The 20,472-nt window shown below is 37.4% G+C and overlaps 1 protein-coding gene across 1 annotated transcript in view; it reads left to right on the forward strand.

Annotated features, from left to right (window-relative positions):
• Nucleotides 1-20,472, forward strand: part of LOC150099893 (uncharacterized) — a 203,005-nt gene that overhangs the window by 26,185 nt on the left and 156,348 nt on the right. Inside the window, exons 18-35 of the mRNA XM_090403168.1 lie at nucleotides 828-965; nucleotides 1,273-1,590; nucleotides 1,679-1,717; nucleotides 1,908-1,955; nucleotides 2,053-2,100; nucleotides 6,804-6,905; nucleotides 8,281-8,424; nucleotides 8,587-10,119; nucleotides 11,125-11,160; nucleotides 13,067-13,195; nucleotides 14,502-16,445; nucleotides 16,536-16,571; nucleotides 16,828-16,950; nucleotides 17,429-17,716; nucleotides 17,831-17,884; nucleotides 18,021-18,080; nucleotides 18,224-18,259; nucleotides 18,440-18,475. Coding sequence (XP_090259294.1) covers nucleotides 828-965; nucleotides 1,273-1,590; nucleotides 1,679-1,717; nucleotides 1,908-1,955; nucleotides 2,053-2,100; nucleotides 6,804-6,905; nucleotides 8,281-8,424; nucleotides 8,587-10,119; nucleotides 11,125-11,160; nucleotides 13,067-13,195; nucleotides 14,502-16,445; nucleotides 16,536-16,571; nucleotides 16,828-16,950; nucleotides 17,429-17,716; nucleotides 17,831-17,884; nucleotides 18,021-18,080; nucleotides 18,224-18,259; nucleotides 18,440-18,475 — 5,112 coding nt within the window. The remainder of the gene's footprint in view (nucleotides 1-827; nucleotides 966-1,272; nucleotides 1,591-1,678; nucleotides 1,718-1,907; nucleotides 1,956-2,052; nucleotides 2,101-6,803; nucleotides 6,906-8,280; nucleotides 8,425-8,586; nucleotides 10,120-11,124; nucleotides 11,161-13,066; nucleotides 13,196-14,501; nucleotides 16,446-16,535; nucleotides 16,572-16,827; nucleotides 16,951-17,428; nucleotides 17,717-17,830; nucleotides 17,885-18,020; nucleotides 18,081-18,223; nucleotides 18,260-18,439; nucleotides 18,476-20,472) is intronic.

The following is a 20,472-nucleotide window of genomic DNA, read 5'->3' on the forward strand; positions in this document are numbered from 1 at the left end:
ATGGTACTTTCCAAGGAGAAACGAGTTGTTGTTTTGAAATTTTATTTTTGTTGTCGTTCTTACGCAAATGTTGTGGAGCAGTTTCCTCACAAGTAACCCGACTCTGTCGTTCCTCAAAATTCGACAATTATGAGATCAATCAAACGCTTTGGGTAGACTAGATCAGTTCCAGACAAAGTTTGCGACTGATCTAGTCTACCGATCTAGTAGCAAGGAAGACCTTCCATTTTGACTGAGATTAAACTGACTGCGTTACAGAACGTGTTGCAGCGTTCACATTCAGTGTCTTAGAAAACTCTCTGCGCAGACAAGTATGTCATATGGCAGTACTTATAGCCACTATACAATTAAACCTTTGCCCATACCATGTTTCAGGAATTGAAGTCACTGAATAAGGAAAAACGTTTTGTGTACTGTAGGTGATTTCGATTATTTGTTTAGCAAATGGAGTTCATTAGCTGAACAATGTTTTCTTCAGTGACAGAGAGTGGTTCCAAGTAAGTGAATATGCCAATAGCCAAAATAACAGAATTTGGTCATCGGAAAATCTTCATGTTTTCCATGAAATGCCATTGAAAATCGGAGTATGAAAAATTTAATTTTAATTAATATTTTTTGGGGGAAAGCAAGGGTAAATCGTTCACTGACAAGTGTGCATTTTCCCCCCTTAGTCTTAGTCTAAAATGTTAATCATTTTAGAAAGAATAATATGAGGACAATAATACAAGTAAAGAATTAAAATTCAAATTATATAAAATTAAACTTAAAATCGCTTATTTAAACTATCTTAATATTAATGTAGAACCCATTTTTATTCTTCGTTGCAGTGACGGAGGATCCCACGTGTTTCATGTACAAAATGAAGGCTCTTTATGACGTCTCCCCCAAGAAGAAACCCAAGTACATCCCTAAAGAATTACTCTGCTATTTTCCAACGACATGTGACTGTGACATGATGAACAATGGTAAAGATATTCAATAATCTCCACTTTTGTTGACACTTCAACAAATCTAAAGCAATTGTATGGTTTCAGTAATCAAAAAAATCAGAAAATGTAACATGGCGATGTATTTATAACACAATAATGAATAAATAAACTGTGAGATTACACAATGAAATAAATTTAATTATATAATAACTAATTACCTATTAATTAAGCATTTAAAATGGTCGCAATGAGATAAAGTTATAAACAACTGTTGTACGTAATTCTGCGATGATTTGCACATTTCTTCTTATGCAATCTTTTGATTGTGTATTATATCCTTTAGGAGCCAGTTACGGAATCTTACTAAGCAACACTGAAGTCCCTGTAGATTCCATACCCGGATTACAGTTGATGGACGGCTTTTCTAGCTTCCCTCTGCCAATGGGCATAACCGATCTTCCTTCATGTCCCGATCCTTCTAATCCTCCTCCACAGGAACTTTTGTCTTTGATTCCAGAAATTGTCCTTCCACCGATACCAACTGGTGATCCCCAGCAAGTGGATTTACACGATTGTCCTCCACATGTGGAGGATTCGTGTCCGGTGTGTCTGACGGAACCCCCAGAAAATCTTCTCGAGATTTTATGTCAATCGCATTTTGGTAAGTAAAAACGTGTCCATTTTCAACATTAATGACACAGATCAGAAAATATTTTCTAGCCAATGCTGATAATTTATTTTTTTTTCAGCTGTAATCATTGAAAGACCAACTGCGTTGCTGCCAGTAGGTAAGCCACTTAGCATACGTGTAATATGCCCTGCTTTGTAGTAGTTTGGTTTGCAAGCTTTTAAGAATCTAGCTGACATTTTTACATCATTAACCGTAAACCAAGTACTTTCAGTATAATCTGTGAACAATTTATTATTTCGATAGCCTCCTTATAAAACACTTAATGATGTTCTCATTTCTTTTCTCAGCATCAGGGTCAAAACCTCCATGGTACGTGCCGAACCTAAGAGTATCAAGTAAGTTCTCTAAAACTTTTAAATTGTTTTTATGCATGACTTGAAACAACTAATGCATTGTATTATATTCGGATATTCACCGTTCTTTCTTTCCCAGGAATTATTACGGAAACACAAGAAGTGGAAGTGAAACTAGTCATCGAAGGTACGTCGTATTTATTTTCTCACATTTCTTTAAGACTTTAAGCAAAATTTTATTTTTGAAGATTTTATTTTCTTGAAAAAATTTTTTTCTGATAGCATTCAGACATTTTCTCCTGTGTGGCGAGTTGCCTCAGTATTTTTCCAGTCTTGAATGGCGAAATGTAGTTAGTAACAGTGTTTCGTCTTCAATTATACTTTGTTTTGTGAAAACGTCTGTTTGACCCATAAAGGCTACAAATTTTATCCCTCTTTACTATACTATATAGACGTCTTTTAATTGCCTTTCAATTTAATTGCTAAACGTATAGCGAACGTTATCAGTAGCCATGAGACAACAGGCCTTCGATGAATATTGGATAATGATGACGTAATCACAATCTTGAAGTGGGCCAGCGGAGACCTTTAGTGGAAACAGTTCAGAGAGGGATGGTTGGAACTCTGCTTGGACATTCACCCTCACCTGTGTTCAGTGTTCTTGTTGTCTACTTAGCAACTAACAGAGGAAGAGGAGAGCAATTTAAACAATATATGGACAGGGTCCTTTTAAAAAATTATCATTTTGCACCATCTGGCATTTACCAGATGGCACAGAATTTGGATATTCTTCATTCGGTAGACTTTATCTTCGTGCGTTATTGTTGTTACATGCATATTTTTTTATATATTTCCCTATTCATAGCTGAATTAACAATGATGATGATGACATAGCGTATACAGTACAAATTGAAATGAAAATTTTATAACCATTTTTTATTTTTATTTTTTTATTTTTATTTTTTATTTTATTTTTATTTTGGTTTAACCAATAAGAATACAATTTGGTCGGCTAAATCCCAAATTGCCAGCCCATCCTCGTTCGTTCAGTATCCAAGTAGATACCCAACAGGGTGCACCACGAGAAGGTGAGGATTGGACATTAGGTCAGAAGCTCTGGTCGGTTCTCCGCATTCCTTTAAAGGCTATGTGGAGGTCTCCTCTCAGTTATACAGCTTTGACCATTAAGCACCCCTTATAACCATCTATAATTTAATTATATATAATATATAAATTACAATTAAATCGTTTAAATCTTTACTTTTACTACCAACCATTGAAACTAGTTGATGACAAAAAATCGCATGACACACACACACACACACACACACACACACACACACACACACACACACACACACACACACACATAACACACACAGAGAGAGAGAGAGAGAGAGAAAGAAAGAAAGAATATGTCACTCTTTAATGTAAATAATTGTTAGACTGAAGTATTTAATGTAAATTTAACTGCAAATGATAAAATTACTTCCATTAACAATATGCAGCACTGTGAACTGTCTCTTCCTCATGCTACATTTTTAAAACTGGTGTACCATTATGCTAAGATGTCTCTATATCCAGTGAAGATCATTAAGTTCTGTACCATTCCGTGTTCAGTTTTTCATTCTGTTATTCCGTGGCTAGGAAACCATGACAATGACAGTCAGATTACCAACCAAATGCCATCAATAGATCAGAAACGTCTAACATAAGTCTGGTGGTGAAGGTTTTGGAAAAGTTGGTTAGGGCTCGCATTCAGAAGTGGGTTGAGATAGAATCTCTATTTTGCAAAACAGCATGGGTTTACTAAGGGAAGGTCATGTTTTAACAACTTGCTCACATTCTATAATAATGTGACCACTGAGTTAGACAAGAGGAATGAATACACCATGATACTTTTGGATTTTGCTAAAGCTTTTGACAAAATACAGCGTGGAAGACTGTTGAATAAATTGGAGAAAATGGGTTTGGGTTATACAGTATTAGGGTGGATAAGAGGACGTGCCACGAAGATTCTTGGTCCATTGTTATTCAAAAAACAGACAGCTGTTTGCGAGGTAAGTAATCAGGAGTACATCTGATATGCAGCATTTGCAGACTGATTTGAATAGGCTGGAATTGTGGGCATGGGAAAGTGGATGTCATTGTAAGGTCAGTAAATGTAAAGTCATGCAATTGAGCACGAATAGATAACCAATGTCGTATTATATTGGTGAGATTATGCTAGAAGAAACTGATCAGGCTAAGGATCTTGGACTGTTAGTAGATAGCAAGTTGAAGTTCAGAAGCCATGTAGCAAAGAATGCAAATACAACACAAAAGAGAATTGTGTTACGTCGTTGCTTTCTCCTATTTTCTAACCTTCATTATCTCTGTAATTGCTATGATCTATTCTGCATTCGGACCTAAGAAATTTCTATCTACGGTTTGTCTCCTTTTCGAATACTGGCAAATTTATATTTTAAAGCTGCGTCAGTCAGTATCCTATAATAGAAGGGACTCTTACTCAGGGAGACTTTCCTAGAACTTTAGGCATATACACATTAATAAACACTTTGTTACGGCCATATAGATTTCAGTTAGCAGTCGTGACCTGTAATCTATCTCTAGACACTTTCTATTCCCTCCCGCCTAGGTTCAATTTTTATAAGTGGTAATTTGATCTCGTAATCAGACATAATTCAGGCATAAGTAATAAAACATATTTATTGGGATTTCAAGACATTTACAACTATGATGAATCGTATGTTCAATGATCTCAATCTTATACCAAATAAATTCATGCTAAGAAAATCAGTACATTACTAAGTTAATTCAAATCATACTAAGTTAGTTCAGGAAAATGCTAAACAAAACTAGATAAGGTAAACAGAACACATTACTACACAAACTATAGTTGTTTTCCACAAGTTACTCATTAGTTACACATTATCCGTTCTGGTGACTAATTAAATGCTTTTTGCAATATCAGCTTCACTTATCAAATTCAGTCACACTCATATGTGTAATCGCTTCCAGACAATTTTGTTTAACGGAAGCTAGCTACTCCAAATTATAATTCTCACTCAAGTTCTCTAGTAAATTGTCCACATTCTTCTATTACACACGATTTTCTTTCCTCTAACACCACTGAAACATATAATAAAATTCTCTACTTTACCGACACTTTTCCGGATATCAGGTCACTTTCACGTATAGGAGCTTCCGATTAGGCTGTCTCTTCACCTGGCGTTGGGGCTACGCTGTCCTTGAACTGCTGCCGGACATGCACGTGTCTGTTACCGCGTCTAAGGAAACTTTCTCCATTCCTTCTGATGGGACATTCAGCGAGGGCTCGATTCTGCAGAGGCCGATATCTCACGATTAGCTCCGGAATCTCTCAAGCATCATAAGTAGTGGTCCGAAGGTCCGCTACTTATGATGCTTGAGAAAAGCAGCAGGAAAAGGCCCGCTGTCCAACATTGCTGCACCGACGCACGTCTCTCTCGAACCACTAGTCAAAGCATCCGCGAGAAGAAAAGCCAAAAACAGTTTTGTAAAATGGCGCGCATCGCCTTATATTCCAACTTCGTGCACCCTCTTTTTCGCTGCGTATTTTCCGCACGACCCTCTTCGTTCATGCCCCAAAGTTGATCCCTTACTCTCTTTTTGCTCTTGGAGTGTTTAAAGCGTGCTAACGTCAGTTTCTGCATGGGCCATGGCTCCGGCCCTACGCTCAACTTGTATGGCTCACATGCGACCTCTGGACTGCTACTTACAACTTGTCTAGTGATTTACAGCATACTAGATACCATAATGAAACTAATAATTTTCTTATACAAATTCTCTATCTTGATTTCCGGTTAGACAGCAATAAATCTCAGTAAACTACATATAAGGAAAATAAATTCTCACATATAGCAAACAATTTTCTTTATTTTCTGTTGGAGTGCAGGTATCTCCTTAAGTTGTTAGATTTAACATGTTAAATCCTGAATGAATAATTTCCTTTCAAAAGTTCTCCATTCAAGATCTAACATTTGCAATGCTGAAATGAAGGTTCATTTGTGAAGATAAGAATGTAATTTTGCCTCTTTATAAGGCCTTGATAAGACCTCATTTGGACTACTGTCTGATCTGGTCTCCTGGTTTCCGTTCGTGAGTCTGATACAGTGAAGAGACTGTTATAAATGATATCTGGATTGTGGAATACTGATTATGAGAACAGATTGAGAATTTGCAGACTCAAGCCACTAGCAAACATGAGAAAGAGAGGTGATGCGATTGAGACTTGCAAACTTCTGAAAGGGTCATACAGGATTTCAATAGATGGAATTTTTATTTTATGGAAGGTGGGGAAAGGACAAGAGGACATCCTTGGAAGCTGAGAACTAAGGCTACCAAAAAAGCGTGTGAGGGCTACATTTTTCTCTCAGAGGGTGGTGCGTCATTCGAATGGATTGCCATTGGATGTTGTGAGTGCAAGCAGTGTGAATGAATTCGGGAATAAGTATGGTAGCCTCCCCCGATGAGTTCCTGACTTCCTGGAGGGCTCTCTTAATAATAATAATAATAATATAAAAAGGGCATCGTGCGAGTAAAAAGGAGGGTTAGGAATTGAAGTCTAGATGTGTGACAGGTGATTTGTAATTGTAGATGTGTACAGTAATCAATGAAAATTTTAAATAATTATTCCGTAACTTCATCCTTTTGATAACTGTAAATCATTCAAACAATTGTCATGAGTTTTGAGTGTCACATGAGAGAACAGCAGTCAAATGTACTGAATTCACTAAAAAGAATTGGCATTTACCATTATTATATCTGCCAATTCTTAAGAAATATTTCCATTGATAATTTTTTCAGTTATTCCAATAATTTAATTTATTTTTTCGATTATTTATTTAGCTGGAAGTCGATATTCTGAATCTATGATAGAAGAAGTTCAGAATGAACCTTTTGATGATGATAACGACGAAAAATATGAGTCTGTACAACGAATCAGGAGAGGTAAGATCCCCCTTTCTGCATATACTAGAAAGTGACTGTTACATATTTATGATAAGTCGCTTTATTCGCGAAAGCCACCAATGGATTACTCGTGTGCTAAAAGATTGCGTATTCGGAAGGAATTCATTTGTTTTTTTTTATTAGAATAGTTCTTAATTAAGGACAAAGCAAATAGAAAATTAACCTAATAGAATGGGGTAACTCATCATATGACTAGTAATAAAGAATGGACAAAACATCGGTTTCTACAAGATAGAACTAAAAAAATGCATGATGCGCCTGTGCTTGTTTGTTTTTCTCGATATTTATTTTTATTCGTAATATTTATTACAAAATTTCTATATATATATATATAGAAATACATATTTTATGTTTAATAATAAATATAAAAATTAATTAAATAAATAATTAATTAATTAATATAATTAAGTAATATAATTAATAAATTAAACCACTACCTCTGCAAATGTGCAACCGATTATCGGATCCTTCTATGTACGTTACAGTTGATTCATCAACATTAGTAACTGTAATTTATATTCGCTTGCCAAGCTAGAACTGTTGTGTCGGGATTTGGAATACCTGGTCTTTCACGTATCTCGACAAGAAAAGTTGGACATCTAGATGGCTAAGGAAAATGAATCAGATCGTCTTGTCCAAGCCTATGAGTATATATACGTTCGTGAATGGTTACATGGGCACATGGAAATGAGTCGGAGCCTTATCCTTGCTGAAACTTCTAAGTCGGTTTTAGGTAGTTTCATCTTTCTGTAGAGTCGCTATTCTTGATCATAGATTTCGTTTCCTGAATCACTAAAAACATTGCCCATTTGGTACTTGAAATGTCATCTTGCCTTGACGATTGTAGCACCACTCGCGGCTTATATATTAAAGTCAGTGCTTGGTAAAACTTGGTAAGTTTCTGTTTCGTGTACTTTTTCTTTTGTTTGTATTTGTAATCGTCTTGAATACGTTCTAATAAACTGTATAATAATATAATAAATACCATTCTCCCCTTTGAATGAGATATAAATTATCCAAGTTCAATAAAATTATCGGGTCCGTCTTTTAATTAGGAAACACGGACTTTTAACTAAAAGCTATAGTTTATTTATAAAGGTTTAAAGCTTTTTTTTTTCTTCAAGTTTAACTGTTATCATTTCCATGAGTTCACAGAACCAACTGTAGCAAAAATACTGGACTCGGTCTTCGATGTTGCATTTATATTTCTTTTGGGATAGAAACTTCTAAGCAGATAAAATCAATTAAAATTTTCTTTTTCGTGAACTTTATATAATAATTATTATATTATATTATATTATATATCATATTATATTATATTATATTATAATAAAAATAATAATCTTTACCACAGATATGCCCAATAAATCGTGTCAGAGAGGAACCCTTAGAGTACGGAACATTCTCTTTTCCAAATTTGATAAGGCATCGGACTATCAGAAGGGTGACTACAATTATCATTTGCCTGACAGCTGCCCTTGCCAGTTCCTGGAGTATCGTAAGTGATGTTTTCTCTGTGTACTTCACATTTTTCTTAAATAAAAACAAGCAAATCTTTTCGAGAGATCGGATTCCATTTTGGCTTTCTCAGAACTCAGAGGATCTACTTAAGGGGTTTATGACTGTGTAATCACTTATATCTCTTTCTTTTCTCTTTCAGCGGTTGGCCACGCCCTTTTTTTCTCACACACAGAGGCATCCCTCAATAAGAAGGAATCTGTAATTCTCCTGAACAGCGATGTGTCCATCATTAACTTACCGTTAGGGATCATGTACTTGCCATTCTCCTGTCTGGAAGATGCCTCTTCTGAACAGCCACCTATAACACTGCCATACGAAATAAGCCAGCACCCAAAGCCTCCAGTCTATCCCACTTCTACACCACCTACAACTGAATATTATTCTTCCTCGTCTACACAAATACCCACACTTCCGCCGAGTTATGACACAACTGAAACTGAGGACTACCATGAGTTATTATTGACCACTCACAAATCTCCAGCAGCTTATGTAAAAGTGACTCCGAAAACCGAATATTTGCTGTTAACTACGACTGCAAACATCCCTCAAAACGAACTATTAATTCAATCACAAAAATTCCATGCTGCAGAGTCGCCCTCAATCCATGTAAGACCAATAATACCATCTCCTCTTCCACAATACGAAGTAACCCATGTTCCAACAGAAAAGCAGCCAATCTCTCCTTTGTTCAATGCTGACCATTTACCATTTCATTTTCCCGAATCTCAACATATTTCACCTGATCACATACCGCCAGTAATCCCACTTCCAGATTCAACTGTCAATCCATATCTTGACTTCTCACAACACAAAAGCCAACACAATTATTCTGCTATGGATACAACAATGGAAACAGAAACTTACCCATCGATACACACACCACCTCCGCCACTGCTTCCCTTTCATGTATATGAACATCCTGCTCCAGTACACCCACCTCATCTGCCTCCATATTACCGACCTCCAGGCGACCAAACATCTCCAGCTCATGAGCCTACATACCATCAATCATCGAATAGTCACCTCCAAACCCCTCCTCCAAACCATCACTTGTCAAGCAGCTACCTCCAATTTCCACCTCAAGCACCTCCATATTATCAACCACCAAGTGGTCATCTTCAAACATCTCCACCTCATGAACCTCCATACTATCACCCACCGAGTAGCTACCTCCAAACACCTCCACCGTATTCACCTCCATACTACCACCCGCCAAGTAGTCATCTCCAGACTCCACCTCAAGCCCCTCCATACTATCAAAAACCAAATGGTCATCTTCAAACATCTCCACCTCATGAACCTCCATACTATCACCCACCTAGTAGCTACCTCCAAACACCTCCACCGTATTCACCTCCATACTACCACCCGCCAAGTAGTCATCTCCAGACTCCACCTCAAGCCCCTCCATACTATCAAAAACCAAATGGTCACCTTCAAACCTCTCCACCACCACCACCACCACATCCACCTCCATATATGCCTTACAGACCACCAATGCATCCTCTACAAGCTTCCTCAATTCAGGCCTCTGGTTATCCATACTTGTCTCCTCCTCCGTGGGCGTATCCATCTCGAAGAGATCGCTGCCCACCTCTTGCCAATACATGTCCTCGATGCCTTGCCTCTATGGATAATGAACTGGTATCTGCAGTGTGTGGCCGTCGACTGAGTAAGTTTTTTAAAGATTCTTGCATTGCATAAATGAATAAGTATAAATGTATTAGGACATCCTCTGTATTAAATTGAAACAAGCGATATGTATGATCATGTTATTTGTGTCCTCTACTGTTATATGGTGCCATAGGGGCTTGCAGAGTTTTTCATCCCTGCAAGAACCAATCAAATGTAGATTTAGGCATAAGACTTACCGGCTTATCCTAAAATTATGGTTACAAAAGCGTTTTTCTCAGTCCGTGGACTACTGCAGATTGTATGCTATATACGACTATATAAATGTATCTCACTCTGTGTGACATTAATTCTGACGCACGTCTTGCATTTAATTAGTGGAACATAGAGAGAACACATCAACATGGGTAGTGACCTCCCTCCTATGTGGGATTTAATATCCCCTTAATTTAAGTAAAAATAATATTATTTTTATATTGATATTATTGTATAAGATTAATAATATCGCTATTTTTAAATTATTCTTATCAATCGCATTTAATAATTATTATATCATGTATAATTTCAATCTGTATACAGCATTAGTATAATATAATAATAATTAATATAATTATTATGATTAATATAAAATTGATGGTGCCGATTATTTTATTCGGTGGTAGGGGAGAAATCATCTTCGAATAAATTAATGCTTCCAATGACCGTTTTCAGAATTTGCAAACCAAAATAAAAAATAGAAAATGCACTTGGAATAAATCAGGTAAATCTCTCCTTGACTATTTGACCGATTGATGTTATACATAGTATAGCCATTACCAAACTGACCGTACAGCCCACTGGAAAGATAACGAAAGACAGACACTAAATGGTGACTCAAACAACTAGAAATAAATTAATAGACTAATTAGAAGCATCAACAGTGTAAGCTAACAGTACTAAATTAAATTTCAGGTATTAAATAAGAGTCATTTAAAAAGTTTTTTTTTTTTTAATTAGTATACATGTGACTAATTTCTAAGATATAATGCAGTTTTCGTATTTTCAGTTCTACGTGTGTTGGTGCTCGAAACTCCGACTCAAGGTAATTAAAACTTTTTCATATATTTATTATTAGTGATGCCATTATACTCGGATTCTAAACGCCTTCAGTGTTCACTGCTTGGAAAGAAGTCAACTGACACCCCCCCCCCCAATGGGTAAGGTGCATTGTGCCATGTAACGAGTCACTTGTTTGTAGTGGGTATAATTTGCAGGAATACGATGTACTGTGTCTGGGTGAAATCGCTGCAAGAAGGGAACTGACAGAATTTGAAAGAGGCATTGTGATAGAATGATATGTTGCAGGCCTATATTTTCGGCAAACTGTTAACAAATTGGACCATCCCAAGTCAACAATCATGATACCATACTGAGATGAAGCGCAAGTAGTCAACCACAACCCATCACACTCAGCGAATGTGACCATTGGGTGCATGGACTGGAACACGAATCTGCACAAAAATATTCAGAACCGAGGTTCACAACATGGGTTTCCATGGTAGGACCGCAGTATGCAATCCTCACATTACCCGAACCAACAGTGTCGTGTTCAGTGGTGTAAAGAGCGTTATACTGTTGGACATGGAATCTTTGAAAGCTGTGTTATGGAGCGAAGAATCACCGTAATCCCTCTACCAAGTAGACGCACGGGTGTGTGTGTGTGTGGCGGATGTCCGCTGAACGTCTCTTGTCAAAGTACGTAATTCCAACTATGAAATTCGGTGGCCGTGTGATGATATGGTCCTGTTTTTACTATTTTGGCCTCGGATCTCTGTTTGTGGAGCCACGAATATTGAACTCCGAAAGGTATCTGAACATTCTGGACAGTGCAATGCTTCCTACTTTTTGACGTTTTTACGGAACTAACCATTGTTTCTTTCAGCAAGACAATGTCACCCCCCCCTTGTCATCACTCTGCTGCTATAACTGCGTGGTTTTTGGACAGGAACATTAACAAAATTGACTAGCTTCTATAGAAGCCTGATCTCAACCGTATTTGAACATGTGTGGGATGAACTGGAGAAACTCCAGAACGTCATTGCATGCCTACAGGAAGAATGGTAAAAAATTCCCATTGATCGCTATTGTACGCTGGTAGAAGGAATGCCTGTAGGATTGCTGCAGTATCGCAACAAAAGGTGGTCCTACATTTTATTAAGGTGGGCGTCATGTTTGTTTGTTTGTTCCTCACACTATGGTGTCCGTTGACTTCTTTCCAAGCAATGCATAAATAGAATATACTTTCCCGCCTAATTTTATGTTGCCTCCCTCCATGCTATCAATAAGTTTGAAAGACGTTTATGGAGTTTTAAGTTTATTAATTGCTCATTAGTAAAATGATATTAATATTTGTTTATTAATATTTTATTATTATTTACTTTCCATTGTAGATTTTACAGAAACATTAGTTAAAACAGGCTTAGTTAGAATCATTTCTTAGAGGGCGCATGGTAATTCATTGTCGTTTGGCAATAATAATTTTCGAGTTTTATTTTAATTAAGTAGACGTTAAGAAAGCAATAACTCGAAACTTCTTTTCAGAACATTTCAGTCGAATTAGCAGTCTGCTAAATATTTGTTCGAAGGTTTAGTGGCGAACAAGAAGTAATTCAGAAATTTAAAATTTTTATATAATACTTAGGTTGTTATAGATAGCAGTAATGAATCTTTAAAATTAAACTTGTATTGTATAATTTTTGTAATATTAAGCGATAAAAGCAACAGTATGTTATAACAGTATAACTCGAGGAATATATATATATATATATATATATTAAACCTCACATTTAGTTGAAATACAATATTTAAAATTCAGATTTTAGATTTATAAAATCCACAATTTTTATTTGTCTTCATTTTTAATGCTATACATCAATGTGACAATTAATCACACTGTAAATAAAGACAGTGAGGACAATGAGTAAAACTATGTCTCTTGACAATTTCAGATCACTACGGAAGAATCTGTGGAAAACTTGGTCTTACGAAGACATTTTACGGTGCCAATGAAGATATATTCCGGAGATTGTTGCGGTATTCAATGAAAGCAGGCTGCTATTGTGATGTGCTAATGAAAGGTAAGTTTATACTAGAAGAAACAGTTGCCTTTAGGGTTATTCCGTTCTTGAGATAATTTAAGATTACACACTTACCTAAGTAAGTGTGTAATCTAGGTAATGAATAGTAATCACCATTAGTTCATGATACCTTCTTTTATTATACTGGCTTCGGGAAAGAGTCGTGCTGTTTTCTCTGACCTTTAAGGAAATTGTTTCAAGAGTAGACGTGTGGCTGTAACGCCACACGTTAATTCTTCTGGCAGTTTTTTGGGGATGAAAAACCTGACCTGGGTTTCCAGGAGGAAAATTCTGCAGTCTCCACATAAAACACTGACTAACTCAACGTGTGTGTGTGTGTGTGTGTGTGTGTGTGTGTGTGTGTGTGTGTGTGTGTGTGTGTGTGTGTGTGTGTGTGTGTGTGTGTGTGTGTGTGTGTGTGTGTGTGTGTGTGTGTGTGTGTGTGTGTGTGTGTGTGTGTGTGTGTGTGTGTGTGTTAAGATTACACACTTACCTAAGTAAGTGTGTAATCTTAACCATTAAGTTCATGATACCTTCTTTTATTATACTGGCTTCGGGAAAGAGTCGTGCTGTTTTCTCTGACCTTTAAGGAAATTGTTTCAAGAGTAGACGTGTGGCTGTAACGCCACACGTTAATTCTTCTGGCAGTTTTTTGGGGATGAAAAACCTGACCTGGGTTTCCAGGAGGAAAATTCTGCAGTCTCCACATAAAACACTGACTAACTCAACGTGTGTGTGTGTGTGTGTGTGTGTGTGTGTGTGTGTGTGTGTGTGTGTGTGTGTGTGTGTGTGTGTGTGTGTGTGTGTGTGTGTGTGTGTGTGTGTGTGTGTGTGTGTGTGTGTGTGTGTGTGTGTGTGCGTGCGTGCGTGCGTGCGTGCGTGCGTGTGCGTGCGGACGGGACAGGTTTGTCTGTTTTGAGGAATGAAAAACCCAAGTTACTGGGATAAAAACCCTCCAACATCGTATGAGACGGGTTAACTGACCTTTAATCGAAAGAGACCAGATAAAGGTTCCTCACGTCACTGATGGGTATCGAACCCAGGTCTTTCCGACCAAAAGGCTTCGTCTATACCGACTGACCTACATAGTAAGGATTAAAATGCCTCCCTACCTCATCTGGTACAGAGGGGCATTTTAATTTTTTAGTTAACATTTGTTACTAATCAGAGATAGAAATATAATAAAAAATGCAATTAAAAATAAACCAAGGATTGTTTTATCGAAATCTATGCTTCGATCCTCACTACAATGCATTGTGCTAGATTAAAATGCATCAAGTAATAAATGTTTGTTTGCAATTTTCAGCTTCCACCCAGTTGTACATAATCAGTAGCGAATCTTCATGGCTCGGAGAAGGAGTGAAGCTGTCTAAAGTGGCTCTTTCCAACAGTGTTTATGTTCTACCTTACAACAGATATAATGAAGAGCACCTACTCAACCTGGCTGTCTACTGTGAAGATATCGCTCAACTCAGCTCTACGTTCCCTATTAATCAACATTTTCCTGAGTTATCTTATCCCTACTATCCATATTTTCCTCCTCCACACTATCCCCAACGCCCTAACAGAACAGCGTCTTATCCCCCATATTCCCCACCAGAGTCATATCCACCATCTATTCCTTCCCATCATACGCACCCATCATATTCTCCTCCAGATGTAAACTTGCCAGATCCTTACCACTCACACTACCCCTTTCCTCGCCCTCCACACTTCCCTTCCTCAGAAACACCGGATGCTTCTTTTGATTATCCACATCCAGCAAGCAGTCCTCCTATGCAACACCTTCCTTCTCCAATGAAGCCCCCAAAACATCTTTCTACGATTACCACAAGACCTTTGATTCACTATCCTCCTCTCATAACCAAATCTTCAATATATCCCCATTCACCAGGATATCTGCCGGAACATTCTCACGGAGAACCTGTATATTATCCTACTTTTCCTACCTACCTGTCATCGCCTCTTCCGACCGCAGAAGATACAGTATATTACCCATCTCCGACTACAAAAGCTCCAAAATATTACCCATCCTCAGCTACAAGAGCTCCAATATATTATCCACCCCCACTCTCAGAAACCAAAAAATATTATCCACCGTCAGTTACAGAAGCGCCAATATATTATCCACCGCTTACTACAGAACCTCCAATATACTATCAACCACCATCTTCTCCAGCTCCTGAAGTCTCTGTATATTATCCACCGCGCACAGATCCTCCCAAACACTATCCTGCTATGCTTCCACCAACTCCAGAAGCCACAATATATTATCCCCTTCCAACTACAAAAGCTCCAGTATATCATCCACTACTTCTCACTGAGCTTCCGATATATTATCCTCCACTTCCTCCAACTACAGAAGCCCCAATATATTTTCCACCTCCAACGACAAAACCTCCAACACATTATTCCGCACCTCCCAGAGAACCTCCAATTTATTATTCTCCTACAACTCTAGAACCTCCAATATATTATCCTCCTCCACCCACTCCAATTACAGAACCTCCGATTTATGTTCCCCCTCCAACTCCGGAACCTCCGATATATCATCCACCATCTCCTCTTCCAACTACAGAACCTCCAATATATCAACCACCACGTCCCAGAGAGCCTGAAATGTATTATCCCACAGCTTCAAGTACAGAACACCCAATATATTATCCACATCCTCCCACAGAACCTCCAATATATCCTCCTCCTCCACTGTATCCAATTACAGAATCCCCAATATATTATCCACCTCCAAGTACAAAAGTTCCGGTATATTATCCATCACCTTCCACAGAACATGAAATATATTATCCTCCTCCATTTCCTTCAACTACAGAACCTCCTATATATTATCCACCTCCTCCACTTACTACAACTGCAGAACCGCCAATATATTATTTCCCTCCAAGTACAAAATCTCCGATATATTATTCACCACCTTCCACGGAACTTCCAATGTATTCGATTACAGAACCTCCAATATATTATCCCCCTGTAACTATCGAATCCCAAGTATATTATCCACCGATACCATCAGAGGCTCCAAAATATCATCCTCCTCTTCCAATTGCAGGAGCACCAATACATTATTCACCATCTGATTTCAAAATTACCGTCCAGACAGAAGAAATGGTAACAAGTGATCAGAGAGGAGCATCGTTTGGTCTGGAAGATTGCCCACCAGTTGGAATCGGATGTCCTCATTGCATAACGTCTCTTGATCAATATGAAGGAGTCATTTGTGACTTTGACGTAGGTAAGTGAAAGTTTGTTTTAGAAATACATCTGATTACACTAACGAAAGAGAGATCTTTTCGTCATTTTATTTTTATTTTCTGTTTTGCAGTGCTGAAAACGGAGCACGTTTCAGCAGAACAGCAAGGTATGTTTTTCCTCCTTCATGACGAATCTGAATTCTATTTCGAATTTACTATGTTTTCTGAACATTTCTTCCCATATTTCCTGTCAAAGCGCACGTGCTCATTCGCGCTGTTTTTCCCAAGCTCTCCATACATCCCCGAGGCATACAGGAATGATACGAGCATATAAATAGCACTACACTTGGCTTAATAAACATTAGAAATGTGGTCTGTATAACGGTAGTAACTGTAGGTGTAATAACAGTTTCTTTGTCTCAGGTTACTTTGGTCAGTGTGGTTCCTTGCGTCTACTGCGGACATACAGAAGTGCGGAGGCCGAGATTGCGAACTTTATCAAGGTGTCCCAACAACCGTCTTGCCAATGTCAAGGAATGCTGCAATGTAAGTGAATTCACACTCAAAAATTCATGACTTTTAAGGCGACTCCAGGGAAATTAATACCACACAGTTTCCTTAAAAGTCACTCAGTATTAATAAAACGAAACAGTTCCAAACTGAAGGTAGCATCACTATAAGTTACTCTAAATGTCAGAAATGGTTTCACTAATATTTTAGGTTAGTTTCATCTTAAGAAAATCCAACACATATCTGATGACTTAATAAATAAAACACTGAATATCAACAGCAATATGACATGCAAATTTCCATGGTCGAAGTAACACTATACCACTATAATAAAATATCACATTAACATATTAAACTGGTATCATTGGTTAAAATGCACGGCGTTGTAAAAAATCTTTACTTCTGATAGGAAACTGCAAAATGTTCTACCGAGCATAGAATGAATACAAGTTATGAAAAATAAAAATCTACTCATTATCATACACGTCCTAACTTTGCAAAATATTTTTCACAGCTCCAATCGGCATCTTAGCACTCGAGTCAGCTCTCTTTCCTCTGGAAGATTCATCTCCGGTTCATTACACCAAACTCTACACGGGGCTCCAACTCAGCGACCAAGCCGTCATATTTCCCTTTAACTTGGATACAGAAGACTGGATCCGGAGAGAGTTAAGCAGCTGCGACTCGCAAAAATACGTCGTCCGTGATGATGGAAGATGCATTGGCGAAGCCACTACGTGTCCTCTTTGTCCCGATGAAGTCCCTCTCACATTAGCAGAACGGTACTGCTCTTCCGAATTTGGTGAGTAGGGTTCGTCGAGAATAATGAAAATATCATTGTCGAGTCCTGCGTCTTTGTGTGCGATATAACGGGATCATTACAATGCTGAATCTTATGTGTTTTCTATCTTTATAGCAATGGTGATAGCTATCGGTCTAAACTATACGTTCATGATCGCTGAAAAAGAAGGTAAGTCTCCTCCTTTCTTTATCTCTGAAGAAATACTTTAATATTTATCTTATTTATTTTGCGAAAGTGGATAAAAATTCTAACTATCAATTTTATACGATCTTCGAGTCATCTGATTATTATTTTTCTTTCTTAGAGATCCCTGAGAATGCCATAGTTTGGAAAAAAAGAAAGCTACCGGAAATCACAGTAACATGTAAGTAATATACTTTGGACCCCCATATGCTTCCCTAAGTCTTCTCGAGACCAACAGAATGGAGTAGCTTTTAGCACTCTGTTAATTAGTTACTATTATTAAAAATATTGGCACTTATGTTAATGTTTGATGTTAATTTTCAGATTCAGAGGAATTGAAAACGGGAGTCACCATTTCAGGTAAGATTGGTATTCTGGTAGACGTCTATATAAGTTCGCTTATTTTTAGTCTCCATGTTAATGGCCGTTTCATTTTTTAAATTAAATATCAAAGATAGCCAATAACTCTCTTCTCTAAAAGGAGTTTCCTAGGAATGATATAACCATAACAATTATAACCACGTTTTTTTTAATTTATAGTTAAAGAAAGACAGACTCAATATTTCGTAGGCCAAGGTAAGTAGAAATGCTGAGTGCATTCTGAGATTAAATAAAATTGAATTTATTTAATAGTTTTCCTTAAAATCAGCAACAGTCCAGATGCTAGAATTTTACTTGAATTTTCTAAATATTGTAGAAAGGTTGAGAAGGCCTCTGGTGATGTTGTACAGTTATCCATCCAATTTTCGTAGCTTTCTTTATGTCACTTGGGTTATAATAGTTAATGCAGAATTCAAAAGTTCCCGTTCACGGATTTTTTCTTCCAGTTTTTTCAGCCACTTCAGCTCTCCTGTAAGCACTATAGTAATCTCCCATACTAGCAATAAAAGTCATCTGCAACCTAAAGACATTCGCAGCTATCCTCTTGCCTATGGTGAGATTCAAACCCGCAACCTGTTGGTTGAAGTGCGGATACCTTACCAAGCTGGAGATTGGAAGGTAATGATTCTTCTATTGCATCGGTTGGTTCCAACCCCCTGTATGGATACCTGCTGGGTCGTTCAGCGGTACACGAAAAATAATCAGTAATGGCGGAAAACCAAGTAAAGTAAACAAAATGCAAAACATTAGTTACGGAACAATAAATGTCAGTATTTAAAAACAAGGGGTACATTTATAGAAATGGATTTAAAAGGGGTACACAAGTGGAAAAAGGTTGGGAACCACTGTTCTATTGCACGAATAGATCCAATAATTTTGAATAAGGTGTAACTATTTGTCAATTGTTCATACGATTTAAATCAGGAAATGCCCAAGTCTCAGGAATTGAGTTCACAGCACGCATAACTAACAGATTGCAGCAGGAGCGGAATATCATTTAATCTGATCGTTGATCTTTCTTCATGTTTTCTGTGTATATACATATATGGAAGAGCCCATTGCTCTTCCAACTTGGTTACGTGATCCCAGTTCATCCAGTCATTACCTAGGTGCATTTACCATGAGAATCGAAGATTCACGCATTATGTCATTGTTCTGAGAGATATCTGCAGCTTGATGATGAAACATATCTTCGCAACTGAGATTGATTTTTCTGAGCTACGTAATAATGCTCCAGTCTACAATGTCTTTTATTGGAATACAGATACAAATTAGCCAGAGTTTTCATTCACCAGATTTCAAATTTCAAGTGCACTCTAACTTTGTATCCATTGTGATCCTAGTTGGACTTTACATCATAATAAATAACATCTTTTTCTTCACATGGATTTTAGGCCAGGTGGCCTGTTCCGGTCTCATACCATCTCTTTCTTGGTCTTCCGATTCTTCTTTTTCCACTTATTTTATATCCTTATATTATATTATTCCCTTATATTATATTTATGTTTTTTATTTATATTTATTTGTTTATATTTATATTATCCTTATATAATATTATTAATAATACAAATATTTCTATTTTTCTGTGTAATTCGCATTGGAGATTGCTTTTCTCATTTCAATGACTGTTGGGTTTTACTGTGTGCAGAATTTTTCATCCTTTTTATTACACCAGCCATAATTAATTGATTTTTTTACTTCATTCCAATGTGTTTAAACTTCCACAATACACCCTCTGTCCAAAAAGAAACCGAACTTTTGATAGAAAATCAAACACAGACTAATTATAATTATTCAAATCATTTATTTAAGTCAATATACTCTGCCTCAGCTTCGATACAGCGTTTGGCACAGTCAATAAATTCGTTAAATGAGTTATTTTATATCGATTTTTGGGATACTGTTTGAGGGTCGTCGTTACTGCCGCTTGAACGTTTTCAATGGTGTAGTATCGCTTTCCTTTCATCGACAAATGAAGTCGGGGAAGAGAAAGAAGTCACAGGGTGCTAAATCAGATGAATACGGCGAATGATCCAACACACAAACTTGGCTTTTGCTCAAAAACTGTCTCACAATGTTCGAACGATGAGATGGTGCATTATCGTGCAAAAGTGACCAGCTGCCTACATCACGATGTTCATACCGTACGCGACGAATTCTCGCTATCAATCGCTTCAAAACTTCGAGATAAA

This window comes from Typopeltis vanoorti, chromosome 13 (assembly GCF_054136105.1).
Source record: "Typopeltis vanoorti isolate ZY-2024b chromosome 13, IOZ_Tvanoo_1.0, whole genome shotgun sequence".
Classification (NCBI taxonomy): domain Eukaryota; kingdom Metazoa; phylum Arthropoda; class Arachnida; order Uropygi; family Thelyphonidae; genus Typopeltis; species Typopeltis vanoorti.